Source organism: Halichoerus grypus, chromosome 15 (assembly GCF_964656455.1).
Source record: "Halichoerus grypus chromosome 15, mHalGry1.hap1.1, whole genome shotgun sequence".
In the NCBI taxonomy this organism is placed as follows: Eukaryota; Metazoa; Chordata; class Mammalia; order Carnivora; family Phocidae; genus Halichoerus; species Halichoerus grypus.
In genome coordinates this window covers 12,152,414-12,170,585 of record NC_135726.1, presented here as the reverse complement: position 1 = coordinate 12,170,585, position 18,172 = coordinate 12,152,414, and the positions used below count along the sequence as shown (strand labels likewise).

Genomic DNA, 18,172 nt, shown 5'->3' with positions numbered 1-18,172 from the left:
ATTTTATTTATTTATTTTAGAGAGAGAGAAAACACACGTGCAAACACCTGTGAGCAGGGGGAGGAGGAGAGGAGGAGGGAGAGAATCTCAAGCAGATTCCCTGCTGAGCGTAGAGCCCTACACGAGGCTCAATCCTACGACCCTGAGATCATGACCTGAGTCGGACACTAAACCGACTGAGCCACCCAGGCACCCTGATACTAAAATATATTTTTTAAAGATTTTATTTATGTATTTGACAGAGAGAGCACAAGCAGAGGGGAGCGGCAGGCAGAGGGAGAGGGAGAAGCAGGCTTCCCACTGAGCAGAGAGCACCCTGGGATCATGACCTGAGCCAAAGGCAGACTCTTAGCTGACTGAGCCACCCAGGCGCCCCTAAAATGTTTTTTATGTATAAAATCTTAAAGTAGAGGTGGTCTTTCTAAGAATGATAAAACAATATGTTTTACAACATGGAAATTTTAAAGGTTTAAATGGAGAAAAAACAAGTCAAAAGACAAATGAAAACTGAAGGACACATAGTAAAATGTATGATAGAAAATGGGCTAATATCATTTATATATAAGGAGTGATTACAAATCAATAAGAAAAAGATCCCCCTTGGTTTAAGTACATGCTTAAGATTTGCCCCATGTGTGTGCAGTGGAAATACTGGGCACCTGGAGACCCACCACATTCCAGGATCTCTTAGAATTACACGTTTCTCATCCATGAAATGGGAGAATTGGCACCTGCCCCACCTACATTAAGGGTTCAAATAGAAATCTATGAGAAATACCTAGAAAAATGTAAATCGCCATACAAACTATTAGTTCTAGAGGGATCATTATTATCCAAGTATTCTTTTTTTTTTTTTCTTAAAGATTTTATTTATCTGACAGAGACACAGTGAGAGAGGGAACGCAAGCAGGGGGAGTGGGAGAGGGAGAAGCAGACCTCCCGCCAAGCAGGGAGCCTGACACGGGGCTCAATCCCAGGACCCTGGGACCATGACCTGAGCCAAAGGCAGACGCTTAACAACTGAGCCACCCATGCGCCCCTATCCAAATATTCTTTATCTGAGTCCCTGAAGATTCAAGTTGCAAAGAACAGCAAAAATCACCTTAACATGCCACTATTCACAAGCCAACTGACCATTTACGAGTTTCGTTCCTGCTTAAACACTGACCCCTGGCTCCCCCAAGTCCCCACGGTCTACCTGGGCAAAGTGATGGTTGGGGTTGCTGTCATCTGACAACATACAATGTAACAAAATGCAAACCCACAACAAAGTGAAATTGAATATTAATGTCAAAATACAAAAAATTTCATGAAGTCAATGAAACTGATAGAAAACCGTTTACTCACAATTCCATTGCAAAATAAGGATCTGGCAAAGTTGGGCTGTTTAACACTGAAATACAGGCGACCAGGAAAGGATGAGGCTCTTCAAGAGAATGAATGACCTGTTTATCAAAGGATCAAGAGAGATCCCTAGCTCTTAAATACTCTTGCAAAAAGATTCTTTATGATCATACTGTGAAAAGCCAACGTGAAGTTTGGAATGCCACATTGTGCTTTCATACAGTTTTGCCAGAAAAACCACCCATGTGCACAAAACCCACACAACTTGATTTGTTATTTGCTTAATTTAAGAACCTGCACACAATTGCAATCTTAATTTGGTTGTCAGGTTAAAATAAACTAAAAAAATGTTTGGTTTCATTTTTGTTTTAATTTTTTTTTTTAAGTAATCTCTGTGCCCAACATGGGGCTCAAAGTCATGACCCTGAGATCAAGTCTCACACTCTACCAACTGAGCCAGCCAGGCGCCCCTTCATTTTCATTTTTAAAGATAATCAGTTCCCGTCTCCCAACCCCTACCCCATTTTCTATGAAATTTAGTCTTCATTTAAAGTAGATTCCCTTCAAGTGACTTTTTTCCTAGGAGTCAAGGACCTTCCTACTTAGGTCCAAGGAACAACTGAATTTTTTTTTTTAAAGATTTTATTTATTTATTCATGAGAGACAGAGAGAGAGAGAGGCAGAGGCAGAAGGAGAAGCAGGCTCCCCACGGAGCAGGGAGCCCAACGCGGGACTCGACCCCAGGACCCTGGGATCATGACCTGAGCTGAAGGCAGACCCTTAACTGACTGAGCCACCCAGGAGTCCCTGAACAACTGAATTTTTAATGGCACCCTATTTCCAACCTGCAAAAGCCATTACACTTGGCATGCCAATGGGTCTTGCCTGGGATAAGAGAAAGCAACCACTAAATCAGGTTGGTTTGCCCTTGTCCCTGGCTTGCAGGGAGTGGTGTATAGGATCACAGAAGCTGTCTTTAGTCAGTCCAGTGTAGGTGTTCTTTATTCCTCAATAGCAGCCAGTCTCAAAGTGTGGGCCTTGAATTGACTTAAAAAACTTTGAGGTTTTTCATCTTTGTGGATAAATGATGCCTGTTTCAGAGAGTTTTGTTTTTATAGAAGACTAAGGACTAGGGGCCCCTGGGTGGCTCAGCTGGTTAAGCGTCTGCCTTCGGCTCAGGTCATGATCCCAGGGTCCTAGGATCGAGCCGCATGTCGGGTGCTCTGCCTGCTTGTGCACACGAGCTCTCTATCAAATAAATAAATAATTTTTTTTTTTTTTAAAGACTAGAGCTAGCAACTAAGTGGTTTATCATGGACCATCAACATTTGGAACTTATAAAACTAAAACTGTTACTGGAGATCCACTTTCCACTGGGACATCTGAGCTTAAGCACTGTTGGGAAGGTTCTATGGGGCACAGAAGAAAGTAAAGAACTAGAACTCTACTTTTAAATTCTATTCCCTTTAAAGGAGAAATTAAGACTACTTCACGTAGGTAATTATCAACCAAGTTTGTTGTAGATTGCATGGTTTATCTGTGTAGTCACCTGTTCTTGTATCAATAGAATTTCTGGCTGTTAGTTTTCCTATGACAGGACTTTACATATTTATATGCATCACAGGTCCCCAAATTTGCTTATCTGGTACCGCTATTTAAATACCTTGCAATATACTATCAAAGCAGGAAAAGAAAATATTTGGAGAATTATGCTTCACAACAAAAAATCTTAAGTATGAAGTTTATATATCATATCGTCCTAGATGAGCAGTGATTAGAGAAGACTGAGAACTGCAGTTCTGAGACCATATGCTTTAGAGAAATTTGCATGAAAAGACACAGGAAAGAGTAAACAGAACTGGAAATCCAGGCATCATGCGTCTTGCCTGGATTTCTGGTACTTACAGCCACATGGGGCTGGTCACAGCCTGGAGAGCAATGAGGGCTCTCAACTGGCATTTTTCATGGTTAACTTCATGCCTACGTCCGTAGGGGACTCATGGGCATGCGTGAACGGGAGTAGCCTGGTATGGAAGACACTGGCCAACTCTCTGGCTGAGAATAACTGGGGACAAAGGCAGAAATGAGTGACTCACTGGATAGCCCTCCATCCTTTCCATCAAACTCCCAGCTCTTTTAGCCAACAAAGAGGAACTGGAACAAGATTTTTTTTTTAACTTTGTAATTCTTGAAGTATCTTGTGTGTGCTAAGATTACCACTTTCCTTTTCAATTATGTTCAGGTCTCAGTTTTTCAAGCAGCTCATTCATTCATTGATTCAAACATTGATTAGTTCCTGTTGGCATACACCAGTGTGCTAGTGTGTCCTAGAGGAATCTAGATGAATCAGACGATTCCAGTCTTCAGAGAGTTTACAGTTTAGTTGAGAAGATAAGACACAGTGAAAACAGTGTAAATAAGGAAGAACATTATGAACTCTGTAACGCAGGTGCTGGGAAAGGGTGGGAATGTCTATGAAAGAAGTAGGCATTGGAGGAGGACTGAAAGGGTGTGGCAGTGGGGAGGCCCTAATGGCTTAGGAATACTGCTGTGACATAACAAAATTCTCTTTAGAAAAGGTCTCAGGCACTTGGGTGCGGGAAGTATGGGCAGGGAGAGATCTGCCCGGGAGACTGCTGCAAGAATGAGCTTAGTGGGGTACTGGCCAAAGTAGGGCTGTAGTGGGGAGATATCCTGGAAGGAAGACTAAGGACGCTCATGAGAATTAGCACGTGGTCTGTGCAAGCCATCCACTCTGTCTTCCAGTTAGTCTCCGTTTTTTCCTTTCTAGAGTCTGTGACTTCTCTAGGACAGAGCAGACAGTGGAGACAGTTGCTATCAAGAGTAAGGAAGGGGAGGCCTGGGTGGCTCAGTCAGTTGGATGCCTGCCTTCGGCTCGGGTCATGATCCCGGGATTCTGGGATCGGGTTCTGCATCAGGCTCCTTGTTCAGTGGGGGGCCTGCTTCTCTCTCTGCCTGCCGCTCCCCCTGCTTGTGCTCTCCCTCTTTCTCTTTCTCTGACAAATAAATAAAATATTAAAAAAAAAAAAAAAAGAGTAAGGAAGGGGCGCCTGGGTGGCTCAGCCAGTTAGGCGTCTGCCTTTGACTCAGGTCATGATCTTGGGGTCCTGGGATCCAGCCCCGCGTTGGGCTCCCTGCTCAGTGGGGAGTCTACTTCTTGCCCCTCCCCCTCCCACGCCTGCTCTCTCTCTCAAATAAATAAATAAATAAATAAAGTCTTTATTAAAAAAAAAAAAAAAGAGTAAGGAAAACACAGATAATCTCCTAGACGTAGTATTGAGTAGAAGAAACCATCTCGCACAGTACATGTTGTATGGTTCCATTTAAACTTTGCAAACTTTTCTGTGAAATGAGGAGCAAGAGAAACTTGCAAAAAAGAGACTGAGAACTAATCACCAGGGCTACAGGTGGTGAGGTAGGTGGAGTAATGCACCCACCTGCCCCCCAGTCTATGTCCCCATACCTGGAACCCGTGAATATGTTACCTTTGCATGGCAAAAGGGACTTTGCAGATGTAATTAAGTTTAGGACCTTGAAATGGGGAAATGATCCTAAATGATCCCGGTGGGCTTAGTGTATCACAAGGGACCTCAGAAGTGAACTCTGAAGGGGCGCCTGGGGGCTCAGTCATTAAGCATCTGCCTTCGGCTCAGGTCATGGTCCCGGGGTCCTGGGATCGAGCCCCGCATCGGACTCCCGGCTCTGTGGGAAGCCTGCTTCTCCCTCTCCCACTCTCCCTGCTTGTATTCCCTCTCTCGCCGTGTCTCTGTCAAATAAATAAATAAAATCTTAAAAAAAAAAAAAAAAAGAAGTGAACTATGAAGGTAGGAGGGTCACAGAAGAAGAGACGTGAGAGCAAAAGTTGGAGAGATGCAACTGCTGGCTGGGGGAGCCAAATACACCAGCAGCTTCTAAAAGCTGGAAAAGGGGGTGCCTGGGTGGCTCGGTCAGTTAGGCATCCGACTCTTGATCTCAGCGTTGTGAGTTCAAGTGCCTCATTGGGCTCTAGGCTGGGTGTGGCGTCTACTTAAGAAAGAAAGAAAGAGGGGCGCCTGGGTGGCTCAGTTGGTTAAGCGACTGCCTTCGGCTCAGGTCATGATCCTGGAGTCCCGGGATCGGGTCCCGCATCGGGCTCCCTGCTCGGCAGGGAGTCTGCTTCTCCCTCTGACCCTCCTCCTTCTCATGCTCTCTGTCTCTCGTTCTCTCTCTCTCAAATAAATAAATAAAATCTTTAAAAAAAAAAATTAAAAAAAAAAAGAAAGAAAGAAAAACCATCGTTTTCAATAAACAAACAAACAAATAAAAGCTGGAAAAGGCAAGAAAATGGATTCTTCCCTAGAATCTTCAGAAGAAAGGCTGCCCCGCTAACTCATTTCTGACTTCTGAACTCTAGAACTAGAACAGAATACATTTGCGTCAAATCTGAGTTTACGGTGATCTCTTACAGCAGCCATAGAAAACTCCTGCAGGTGGAAAACTAAAGGATTCGGTCTCCGGAAGCCAAGTGAAGAAAGTGTATCAAGGAAGAGGAGTGGTGACTGCGTCGAGTTGCTGCCAGACCAGGTGAGGTAAGGTGTGAACTGGTGGCCGGGTTCAGTGAGGCAAAGGTCCTGATGACCCTGGCAAGAGGGGTGGGGTGGGCACTCTGAGTCTTCCTGCACTTAAGATGTCCTGCCCCATTGAATTACTCAAGCCCTGAGGCTCTGTGTGGCCAGACCCCCAAAGGCTGGCAGAAACACACGTGGCAGAAGCCGCGGACTTCTCAGCCACTCAGAGAGGGATGCACCCTGTAGGATTAGGACCCAGCACCCAGAGTCATTTGGACATCAGAGTTATGCCAACAGCAGTGGCTGGGGAGTTGAGGTTTGCCTTCCTCTGGGGTCTTCTCAGAGGGCTTCTAGCCAGAGCACGGTCGGATGTTTGCCCACAGGAAGACCTCCTGAGGTCCGCGGGTGTGGGGGGTGGGGGGAGTACAAGCCACCCTTTCACAGTTATTAGCCTCTTGGTTTGGAGTGAGGGGAGGATTCTGGTTGGACTATGATAATAGCAGTTGCTCTCTCACTAGAAAAATGCACACATTTCATCTCATTCACCAATCCCAGAAAATGATCCATAGAACACCAGGTTTAAGAAGCTCTGCTTTGTATGTTTTCCAAAGTATGATATTTACTCCACCGATGGTACCCAAGATGATTTTAGGAGATACAGGGGATGAGCATTTCTTATCTGAATAGCTCTCTATCTACTTTCAAGTGCATGTAAAACTTATGATGTCACTGGTATTATTCCCTAGGGTGAGTAAGTGGGAAAATAGAAAGGGAATCTACTTAAAAATAAATATTAAGTATAATAGTTCAAGTGGTATACCAATTCAGAAAAAAAAAAAAAAAAAACCTGACAGTGATTCATGGATGACCCAAGTCTGGGAAACACAGTATCTATGACCTTGGGAGGAGATTTGAACCCAAAGTTCTTTCCTTTCCTACTTATTCCTTTTAAATGCAGCTTGCAGCTCAGGGGCGCCTGGGTGGCTCAGCTGGCTATGCGTCCACTTCTTGGTTTCAGCTCGGGTCGTGATCTTGGGGTTGTGAGATGGCGCCCCACATCGGGCTCTGTGCTCAGTGGGGAGTCCGCTTGGGATTCTCTCCCTCTGCCTCTCCCCCTGCTAATATGCTCTCTTTCTTTCTCTTTCTCTCTCTCTAAAACAGATAAATAAATAAAATCTTAAAATAAATTAATAAATGCTGGTTGCAGCTCAATAAATGGACCTCACGCCCCCACTAACGACTTGAGCTACAGTTGGAAGAACACTGCTCTTACCTGAGCTTGGAGTGAGGAGCTTGACTCCCCCTCCCCCACCCAAGGGTCAGGATGAGAAGAAGGCTTGACTTCTCTGCTCAGCCATAGCCCTCTCACTCGCTCTAGGTGGGCAGCTCGGCTTCCTCAAGTGCAAGACCACGGCCAGAGCAGACCTTGTTTCATCCCGACAGTATGTTGGCTCAAACAAGTTTGACTTGTTTTGTGTGTGAGTGTGTGAGTGTGTGTGTGTGCCTTTGTGTGAGTGTGAATGTGTGTAAGAGTACCTAGGGGTGTGTGAAGGGGTGTGGCAAATTGGAGAACAGGGGAAACCAAAGGGACCATGCCTTCTCCCTGGAAATTTCATAGCTGAGCTCCAGGACGCTCCCCTCCAAGGACTACACTGGGGAAGAAGGACCCCTAGGAGGAGTACCATTCAGAAATGAACTTTAGGGGCACCTGGTGGCTCCGTCAGTTAAGCGTCTGCCTTCTGCTCAGGTCATGATCCCAGGGTCCTGGGATCGAGCCCTGCATTGGGCTCCCTGCTCAGCAGGGAGCCTGCTTCTCCCTCTTCACCTCCCTGCCCTGCTCATGCTCTGTCTCCTGCTAGTGCTCTGTCTCTCTCTCTCTCAAATAAAGAATTAAATCTTAAAAAAACGAAAAAGAAATGAACTCCAAACAAACAGAGCTGGTTCATGACATTCCCCTTTCCCATCACCCCTCCTGGTCCTCACATTCCAGGAGCTGGGCTCTAAGCTCTGCAGATGTCAGCATCTCTGGTCTAGCAGGAGGAGAGAAGGGACGTAAAGAAAGTAATATGAAGGTTGCTTGAAGGGCTTAGCCAGAAAGAAGGACAGAAATGTCTCCATTCAGGCTGTAAGAAGAGGGCTTCTCTCTGTACAGGATACCCCATTCCAGATTTCCCCTCCAACTACCTTTCTCCCTCAATTTAAAGACAACACTATACTAGTTTCCAGAAGAGAAATCTGTAGACAGAAGCTGACAGGCAACTGGAGTATTGGGTAAGTGTGGCTACTGGTCAGGTTTGAGCCATGGGTTTGTAAGTATGTTGTTAGTTTTTAGTCTTTTTTCCCCCATATCCTCAGATTGGGGCCCAGATATAAGGATGCCTGCAACATGGCTACATTGGGACTCTTGGGGTAACAGGTGAGTGCAGGGGTAGGAAGCAAATTTGGTTTCCCTATTCTCTGAGTCCTCCCTGAGGGTCAAGTAAGGCAAAGCAAAGCGAAGCAAAGCACAAGCAACCCATAGTGTTGGGTGGTTAGCAGAGTTGGGGAGTGGAACCAACTAGGGCAACTGACCTGGGGTGATCCTTGCTATCTGGGAAGAGAAGCCAGACCCTAAGGCTCCTGTTTATAGGACACAGTTACATTGTAGGATGGCTTCCATTAGCCCTCACAAGCCTGGAAATCTCTAGTGTTCTGGTCCCAACCTCTCGTTTCCTGCACTCACCCTGAGTTATATCTACAGCTAAACCTCTCTGCCCCTTCAGCATGACCTGACACCAAACACCAACTTCCAGGAGTCAGCTGGGCTGCCACAGCAGAATGCTGAGCCCTGGCATTTTACCTATGGAATCTCCCAAATTCAACCCCCTTCTCCCCTTGGTCACCGCCACCATCGTGCAAGCCACCTTCACCTCTTGCCCAGGCTCTGCGGTAGCCTCCTGCCTGGTCTCCTCAAACCCACTTGGGCTCCCTCTATTCTTTCTTGGCACCGCAGCCAGGGTGTTCTTCCAAAGATGCAAATCTGACCACACCACACCCCTGCTTGATTGAATCCCTTCCCTGGTTTCCTGTTGTTCTTAGAATTAAGTCCCAAATCCTGCCCACAGCCTAGGAGGCCCTGCATGATGTAGCTGATCTCTGGCCTCCTCCCTCCTCTCTCTTTGCCCACCAGCCTCTGGCCACATTGGTTTTATTTGTCCCTTGACTGTGCTGAGTCCTTACCCTTCAGAGCCTTCTTCACACACGCTGTTCCCTCTGTCTGGAACGTTTGTCTCACCACACTTCACCACGCTAACACCCTATCCATCAGTTAGCTCTCAGTACAAATGTCACTTTCTCAAGAAAGCTCTCCTTGAACTCCTCACCTCCAAATCCACATTCTGATGGTACCAGATAATGAAATAATTATTGTGCCATTAGTATGTTCCCTCATTAGCCTGTTAGCTCCGTGAAGACTGTATTGGTTCTGTCCATTGGCACCTCCCCCGTGCCTATCTCAGTGCTAACAATCATCAAAGGACCAAGTGAGTGAGTGAAGAAATGACTGACCTATTAGACTAGACGGCCCCGTGCGGAGCCACCAGGAGCAGTGAGAGGCAAGTCCTTTTATCCAAAGATCTAAAAGCACTTCCTGGAGCCACCCTGAGAACAAGAGGTAGAAGCAAGAAAGAACTGTTGGCTTAATACCCAAGCATGATGGTCCCACTGTCACCAGTCCGGCAGCCGAACCCGGGGAAGCCCAAGGAGTCAGTTTGCCTCTGGCTCAGCCTACCTGGAGCCCTGTGGATTGGGGCAATCCCCCATATCCCAAGATCCTTGGGATGGAGATAGCATCGATTTTGGAGTCAGATATATTTGGCTTTTCCACTAACTAGCTCTTTAACCTTGGACAAATTACAGAGCCTCCCTGAGCCTCAGTTTCCACATCCTAAAATGGGGATAACAAAACCTACACCAGGATCAGTTGGAGGCTTCAATAGCAACACGAGGCTGTCCTGCACAGCATGCGGTTCACAGTGCTAATCCCCGCCGCCCCCCCCCGCCCCCAACAGTGGCTTACCCTGTCATTTCGCTCTTTTGGACACCCATGCCAGCATGCAAGACAAGAAATAAAGGGAGGTATGAGGGATGGGAGGACACAGTCCACCCAAGACACTGCCCCAACCTCTCCACCTACCCAGGGAAGCCCTAGTGCAGACTTGGGCAGTACCAGGAAATCCAAACTGGCTGAGAACGGTAACTGATCTGCGACTTTCGGAAGCAGCAGTAGGGTGAGATGGGGAGGGGAGGACAGCTGAGGTTGGAAGCTTTTATTCAACAGAAATGAAGAACAGATGCAAAGAGGGAGGGGCTGATAAGGGAACGGGAAGGAAAGATTGGGAGTGTGAGGGACTGGTAAAAGGGGATCCAAATTGTCAGATGGCTGAGGCTGCGGAAGGAACAAGTAGGAAGGAGGGAGTAACTTGGAAAGTGGTGGTAGAAGTAGCAGGTAGAAGAGGCTCAGGTCAGGAGCAATGCTGGAGAGGAAGGACCAGTCCTGGTGAGGGGGGCGGGTAGTGACCTGTTACCTGGAGAGAAGGGGGAAGCGAAGGTGAGGGCGGAGGCTGTCACCTTGGGACCTCCTAGAGGGCAGGTGGACTGGGCTTGCCGGTGCGTGGAGAGTGGGGGAGGGAAGAAGGGGAGTCAGGGGGCGTGTGACTCCGGGGCCGGGATGTACCTGAGGGTCTCCTTGCAGCTCGCCCACGTAGTACTGCTCCAGCCAGCGGCGCGCGTTGGCCGAGTGCCGGTGCGGCGGCCCGTCCAGGTCGGCGCTCACATCCTCGCCAGCCCGCGCCCGCAGCAGCTGCTCGCCCCCCGGGTGGTGCCGCACGAAGCCAGTGAGGTCGTAGAGGCGGGCCCCGCAGCGGACCCAGCAGGCGCCGGCCGCCAGGCGCCGCTGGACCTCGGCGGGCGAGAAGGAGACGGCGGGGGGCGGAGCGGGGACCATGGCGGGAGACCGGAGCTCGCAGCTGGAAGCCCGGACTTCTGCTCGGCGGCAGCCCAGCTCTCCTCTAACATCCCCGGAGCCCCGGCCGCCTTGACGGGCCGTCCGCCACCGCACCTGCTCATTTGCATGCCGCGCTCCCATTGGCCGCTCGGCCGGACGCTGCCCGAGCCCGGAGGCTCCCTCTTCCTCATTGGCCGAGGGGAAGCCCGGGCGACCCGAGCTGGGCGGGCCACCCGCAGCGGGCCGCCAGCCAGGTGGCCCCAGGCAGGTAGAGGGCGCGCCCGCCAGGTGTGTCCCGTCGCAAGAGGAGAGCGAAGGGGACGCTCAGATACAGGCGGAGCACTGCGCAACTCTTCCTGTCGCGAGTGGCTGCATGGACGGACATCCTCGGTGGCCTGATCGCTATTGGAATAACTCTTGCAGCTGCCTGTTGGGAGAAACTTGCACTTTTCGATTCTCAGGCTCCAGGAGGGGGCGAGAAGTGGGGGAGGCAGGGCGAGGACTAGAGTAAGACGAGTGAGGCTCTGGGCTCGGGCGCCCCCAAACTCCATAATCACAATACATAATATTTTAATGTAATATTTTAAAATCCTATCGTTACACAACAATCGTGAATGTACTTAAGGCCACCGTACACTTAAAAACGGTTAAAATGGCAAATTTTACATTATGTATATTTTATCACAATAACAATATAATAGTTATCACAATATTTAATAAAGTTTTTGTTTGTTTGTTTTGAGAGAGAGAGAGAGCGGGGAGGGGCAAAGGGAGAAGGAGAGAGAAAATCCTGAGCAGACTCCATGCCCAGCACGGGCCTGACTGGGGCTCAATTCCAGGACCCTGAGATCATGACCTGAGCCCATCGAAGGCTCAACCAACTAAGCCACCCAGGTGCCCCTATAAAAAAGAATTTTTTAAAATCATGTTTTTGTAAATAAAGGTTATTGGAACCAGGGCTAGTGAGGCAGGAGAAGCAAGGTCGTAAAGTGCAAATTTGGATCTTGTCCTTAATATTTAAAATTTTGGTATTGTGTTCATCATGGATTATTTTTTGCATTAATTTTGAATTAAAAAATACTGCATTAAAATATTCTTTATCTTGATTATAAAGTTTTTTGGCATGGGCATAAATTTCACACCCTGAGTGCCTGCCTCGCTTGCAAAACTCTAATCTTGCCCTGGGGGGAGGACCCTGAGGGGAGAACAGAGAATCCAGCTGGGCTCTGTCTCTCTCAGGAAAAGTTACTTTCAGGGTCACTCTTGTTTATGTTCTGGGACTGGGCACCTCTGCCCAGCCAGCACTGTGAGAAAGCCTGGTGCAGATGCCTCAGAGGCCACCCCAACAATAGATGTGCCCAAGGTCAGGATAGTTGTCCTTTCCTTCTCCCCCTTCTAGGCCTCTCCTGACGCACCTTCAGGGAGTGGGCAAGAGTTGGGCTGAGTCTATGGATCTGGATGGAACTCCTGTCCAACAGGCCTGGAGGCATTAGGTCACAAATGTTGCTTTTCACAAGTGGTGAATGCACAGTCACCCTCACCCCATTTCCACACCTTCTCTGTTCCAAATACCTTGCGCGTGCAAAAGCAGTCAGGCACACACTTCCAGGTGTCCTCTGGTACTCCTTGCTGACAATAACTTCTGGGAAACCCCTGTTTGCATTTCTCACCATTGCCTTAAACTATTATCTGAAGTTGAACAAGTGGTTTAAGGCATCTATTCAGAATCATAACACATTGCTTGCCATAGTAATTCCAATTCTAGAAATGTGACCTTACAGATATGTCGTATAAGGATGCATGTGTAATAATAATTGCAACACTGTTTATAGACTAGAAACAACCCAAATGTTCATCATAAGGGAGAACTGACTAAATAACTAAGTGATGGTGCATTCACAGTGAAATGTTATGTAGCCATTAGGGAGAATGAGGTAGATCTGGGTGTACTGACAGGAAATAATCTCCAGGACAGTATAAGTGGAAAACAACAACTCTGTAAGGTATGCTAACAATTATTTTGCTATTTTCAATTCTTTAATCTTTTAAAATACTTTGAATGCAAACAAAAGAGCCTTTGTAAGTTTCAAAGCAAAAACAGTATAACCAATTCAGTGAATTTGCCTCGCAACCCAAGGGCTGGGACATTGCAAAAACTTGCACCTGCCTCTGTACTCCAAAACCTCCATCTCTCTACCTCCTCCCAAGAGATATCACTGTCCTGACTTTTGTGCTTATCCTTCCTTTGCTTTTTATTTTTTTATTTTTTATTTTTTTTAAAGATTTTATTTATTTATTTGACAGAGAGACACAGCGAGAGAGGGAACACAAGCAGGGGGAGTGGGAGAGGGAGAAGCAGGCTTCCCGCAGAGCAGGGAGCCAGACGTGGGGCTCGATCCCAGGACCCTGGGATCACGACCTGAGCTGAAGGCAGACGCTTAACGACTGAGCCACCCAGGTGCCCCTGCTTTTTATTTTTAATATTTTTATCACGTCTATGTATATAGGCGTATATGTTATTTAGATTAGCTTTGTTTGAGTTTTATGAAAATCACCTGATGCTGTATTTTGCTTTATGTGGCCTTGCATGTTTGACTCAATATCATTTTAAGATTTATCCACGTTGCTGAGGGTCACTGTAGTTCACCAATTTTTCAGTCCAGGGTCATATTCTGCTATATTAATTTATTTACCCATTTTCTTTACTTGAGTTTTTTTTTCTTTCTTCTTTTCTATTATGAGCATTCTTATACATAGAGTAAGAGTTTCTATAGCCTCTGTACCTACGGATGCAGTTGCTGGGTCACAGGGCACACAAGTGTTCAAATTTACGAGATAATATAAATTAACTTCTAATTATATACTATACTATTTTACATCCCCATGAAAGATGTATGAAAATCCCCAGTCCTTAGTCTGGGAACCAGGCAAGGACGCCCACTCTCATCACTTATATTCAACATTGTGTTAGGGGTCCTAGATAGTGATATAGGCAAAAAAAAAAGAAAAAAAAGAAAAGAAACAAAAGGCATAAAGAGCAGAGATGGTGGCTCAAAAATCTTTCTACTTGCAGATAACATCATTGTTTACATTGAAAATGTCAACTAATTCACAAAGCAACTACAACAAGCAAGTGGATTTAGCAAGTTCACAGGATCCAAGGTCAAAATACAAAAATCAATGTGTTTTAATTACTGGCAGCAAACAACTGCAAAATGAAATTTTAAAATCCTATTTATAATAATGTCAAAAAGCACAAAACACGTGAGAATAAATTAGACAACAACAACAAGTAAATCTAAGGCCTCTAACTGAAAACCACAAAACAGTGCTGAGAGAAATGAAAGTGTTCACAGATAGAACAAGTTCCAAGTTCATGGGCTGAGAGAGTCACTATTAAGATCTCAAATCCTTCGGGCGCCTGAGTGGCTCAGTTGTTAAGCGTCTGCCTTCGGCTCAGGTCATGATCCCAGGGTCCTGGGATTGAGTCCCGCATCGGGCTCCCTGCTCAGCAGGAAGCCTGCTTCTCCCTCTCTCACTCCCCCTGCTTGTGTTCCTGCTCTCGCTGTCTCTCTCTCTGTCAAATAAATAAATAAAATCTTTAAAAAAAAAAACCTCAAATCCTTCAACTGATCTAAACATTCAACACAGTTTTGATCATAACCCCGCTAGTTGTTGTTTTTTTAGAAGTTGATAAACTATTATATAACTGAAATTTGCTAAGAGAATAGAACTTAAGTGTTCTCACCAAATAAATAAATAAATGACAAGAAAATAAAAGGAAGGGACGCCTGGGTGGCTCAGTTAGTTAAGCGTCTGTCTTCAGCTCAGGTCATGATCCTGGGGTCCTGGGATGGAGTCCCACATGGGGCTCCCTGCTCAGCGGGGAGTCTGCTTCTCCCTCTGGCTGCCCTCCCCCTGCTTGTGCTCTCTCTCTCTCTCTCTCTCTCTGGCAAATAAATAAATAAATAAATAAAATCTTTTTTAAAAAGAAAATAAAATGAAAAAATTGATAAGCTGATAAACTAATTCTAAAATGTATGTGGCAATATAAAGGACCCAAAATATCCAGAGCAACATTGAGAAAGAACAAAGTTGCAGGACTTACACTTCCTGACTTTGAGACTTAGAACTACATATTCAAGACAGGGGAGAACCAACAAAGAGATCGATGGAACAGAAAAGTCCAGAAGTAGATCCAAACATATAAGGTCATTTTGCTCTCTTATTGAGATATAATTTATATACTGTAAAACTTGGCCTTTTGTACCATATATGAGTCTGAGGATCTTCTATATCGCTGTAACGATCAGATTTGCTTCTCCTTTTGCCAATATCACCCTGTCTCTATTACATAGCTTCACAATAGATCCTGTCATCTGGGAAGGCTGCTACCCATACCCTGTTCTCCTTGAAGAGTGTCTTGTTTTATCTTGGATTTTTTTTCATATAAACTTTAGAATCATTTTGTCAAAGTCCACGAAAAAGTCTACTGGGATTATGAAAGGAATTGCATTGAATCTATAGATTAATTTGGAGACAATGTTTGTAATACTGAGTCTTCCTATTTATGAACTTGAGCTAAATCTCTACTTATTCAGGTCATATGTAATATTGTTCCATAAAGTTTAAAGTTTTTTTGCATATAGGACTTGCACATATATGCAAATTAATTCCTAAGTATACCTTACAGGGTTTTTTTTTCTTTTTGCTCTTGTAAATGACTTCTTTTTAAAGTAAGCTTTTTGTTAAAGTATGACATCCACAGAAAGAAGTACATAAAATCGTAAGTGCATATACAGCTCGATGAATTTTCACAAAACGAACACACACTTATCAGAAGATAGACACTAGGAGCCCCACAGAAGTCTCCCTCACACCTTTTTGACAGTTACAACCTACTTTCTTCCCAAAGGAAATCACCATATTGTTTTCAAAAACTATATTTGTTTTGTCTGCTTTCAAACTTCATATTTTTAAAAAGATTTTATTTAATTATTTAATTTATTTGAGAGACAGAGATATATATATATAGAGAGAGAGAGAGAGAGTACGAGCAGGGGCAGCAGCAGAGGGAGAGAGAGAGAGAAGCAGATTCCCTGCGGAACAGGGAGCCCGATGTGGGACTTGATCCCAGAACCTGGGGTCATGACCTGAGCCCAAGGCAGACGCTTAACCGACTGAGCCACCCAGGCGTCCCTGAACTCCGTACTAATGGAATCATAAAGAGTGTGCTCTTTTGTAACTACCTCCTTTTACTCACATTATGTTTGTGACATTCATCCATGTTTTGAGGTATGGTAATCATTTGCACGTTCCTATTGCTCTATACTATTCCCCTATGTGAAGATGCCACACTTAGTCAGGCATTCTGTCATAGATGGCTATTTGGCTTGCTTCCAGCTTGGGGCTACTAAGAATAGTACAGCTATGAACATTCTTGTTCATATCTTTTCATCAACATTTCAATGCATTTCTGTCAGATAGATACCCAACAGTAGACTTGAGTGTGTTCAGCTTCAGTAGATACTGCCAATCAGTTTTCTGAAAACATACCAAATCACACTCCCCCCCACCCGAAATTCCAATTTCTCCACATCCTTGCCACGCTTGGTATTATTCCTCTTTAAAAAAATGTTTTTATTTAGTTATCCTGGCATGTATATATTGGTCTCTCACTGTGATTTAAATTTGTATTTCCTCGGAAATAATGAGATTGAACATTTAAGTTTTATTAGTTTTCCTGGGGCGCCTGGGTGGCTCAGTCGTTAGGTGCCTGCCTTCAGCTCAGGTCATGATCCCAGGGTCCTGGGATCGAGCCCCACATCGGGCTCCCTGCTCCGCGGGAAGCCTGCTTCTCCCTCTCCCACTCCCCCTGCTTGTGTTCCCTCTCTCGCTGTGTGTCTCTCTGTCAAATAAATAAATAAAATCTTTGGGGGAAAAAAAAAGATAAAAAGCTTTTGCACAGTAAAGGAAACAGTCAACAAAACCAAAAGACAACCAACAGAATGGGAGAAGATATTTGCAAATGACATATCAGATAAAGGGCTAGTATCCAAAATCTATACAGAATTTGTCAAACTCAACACCCAAAGAACAAATAATCCAATCAAAAATGGGCAGAAGACATGAACAGACATTTCTGCAAAGAAGACATCCAGATGGCCAACAGACACATGAAAAAGTGCTCAGCATCACTCGGCATCAGAGAAATACAAATCAAAACCACAATGAGATATCACCTCACACCAGTCAGAAGGGCTAAAATTAACAAGTCAGGAAATGACAGATGTTGGTGGGGATGCGGAGAAAGGGGAACCCTCTTACACTGGTGGTGGGAATGCAAGCTGGTGCAGCCGCTCTGGAAAATAGTATGGCAGTTCCACAAAAAGTTGAAAATAGAGCTACCATACGACCCAGCAATTGCACTCCTGGGTAATTACCCCAAAGATACAAATGTAGTGATCCAAAGGGGCACGTGCACCCCAAAGTTTATAGCAGCAATGTCCATAATAGCCAAACTATGGAAAGAGCCCAGATGTCCATCAACCGATGAATGGATAAAGAAGATGTGGTGTATATATATACAATGGAATACTACTCAGCCATAAAAAAAATGAAATCTTCATTTGCAACAACCATGGATAGAACTAGAGAGTATTATACTAAGCAAAATAACTCAATCAGAGAAAGACAATTATCATATAATCTCACTCATATGTGGAATTTAAGAAACAAAACAGGATTGTAAAGGAAAGGAGGGAAAAATAAAACTGGACTCTGTTTTATTCATCTTTTATCTAACTTTACCCCCACTATAATGCTGCCTTAACTACTGTACCTTTATAATAAGTCTTGAAATCAGGTAGTGTAAGTCCCCAAATTGTTCAGGGCGCCTGGGTGGCTCAGTTGGTTGGGCGACTGCCTTTGGCTCAGGTCATGATCCTGGAGTCCCTGGATCGAGTCCCGCATCGGGCTCCCTGCTCGGCAGGGAGTCTGCTTCTCCCTCTGACCCTCCCCCCTCTCATGTGCTCTCTCAAATAAATAAATAAAATCTTTAAAAAAAAAAAAAGTCCCCAAATTGTTCTTTTTATAAGGTCTTTTGCCTATTCTAGGTCCTTTGGGTTTCCATGAAATTTTAGAATCAGTTTGTCAATTTCTATAAAAATAGTCTGCTGGATTTTGAGTGGAATTGCATTAAATCTATAGATCAATTTAGGTTGAACTGACATCTTAACAATATTAAGCACTCCAATTATTGAACATAGTATGTCTC

General features: G+C 45.2%; 1 protein-coding gene across 1 annotated transcript in view; it reads right to left on the bottom strand.

The window, feature by feature from the left end:
* FA2H (fatty acid 2-hydroxylase) overlaps positions 1-10,968 on the bottom strand; it is a 49,602-nt gene extending 38,634 nt beyond the window's left edge. Inside the window, exon 1 of the mRNA XM_036088101.2 lies at positions 10,627-10,968. Within this exon, the coding sequence (XP_035943994.1) occupies positions 10,627-10,896 (270 nt within the window). The 5' untranslated portion in view covers positions 10,897-10,968. The remainder of the gene's footprint in view (positions 1-10,626) is intronic.
* Between the last annotated feature and the right edge of the window lie 7,204 nt (positions 10,969-18,172).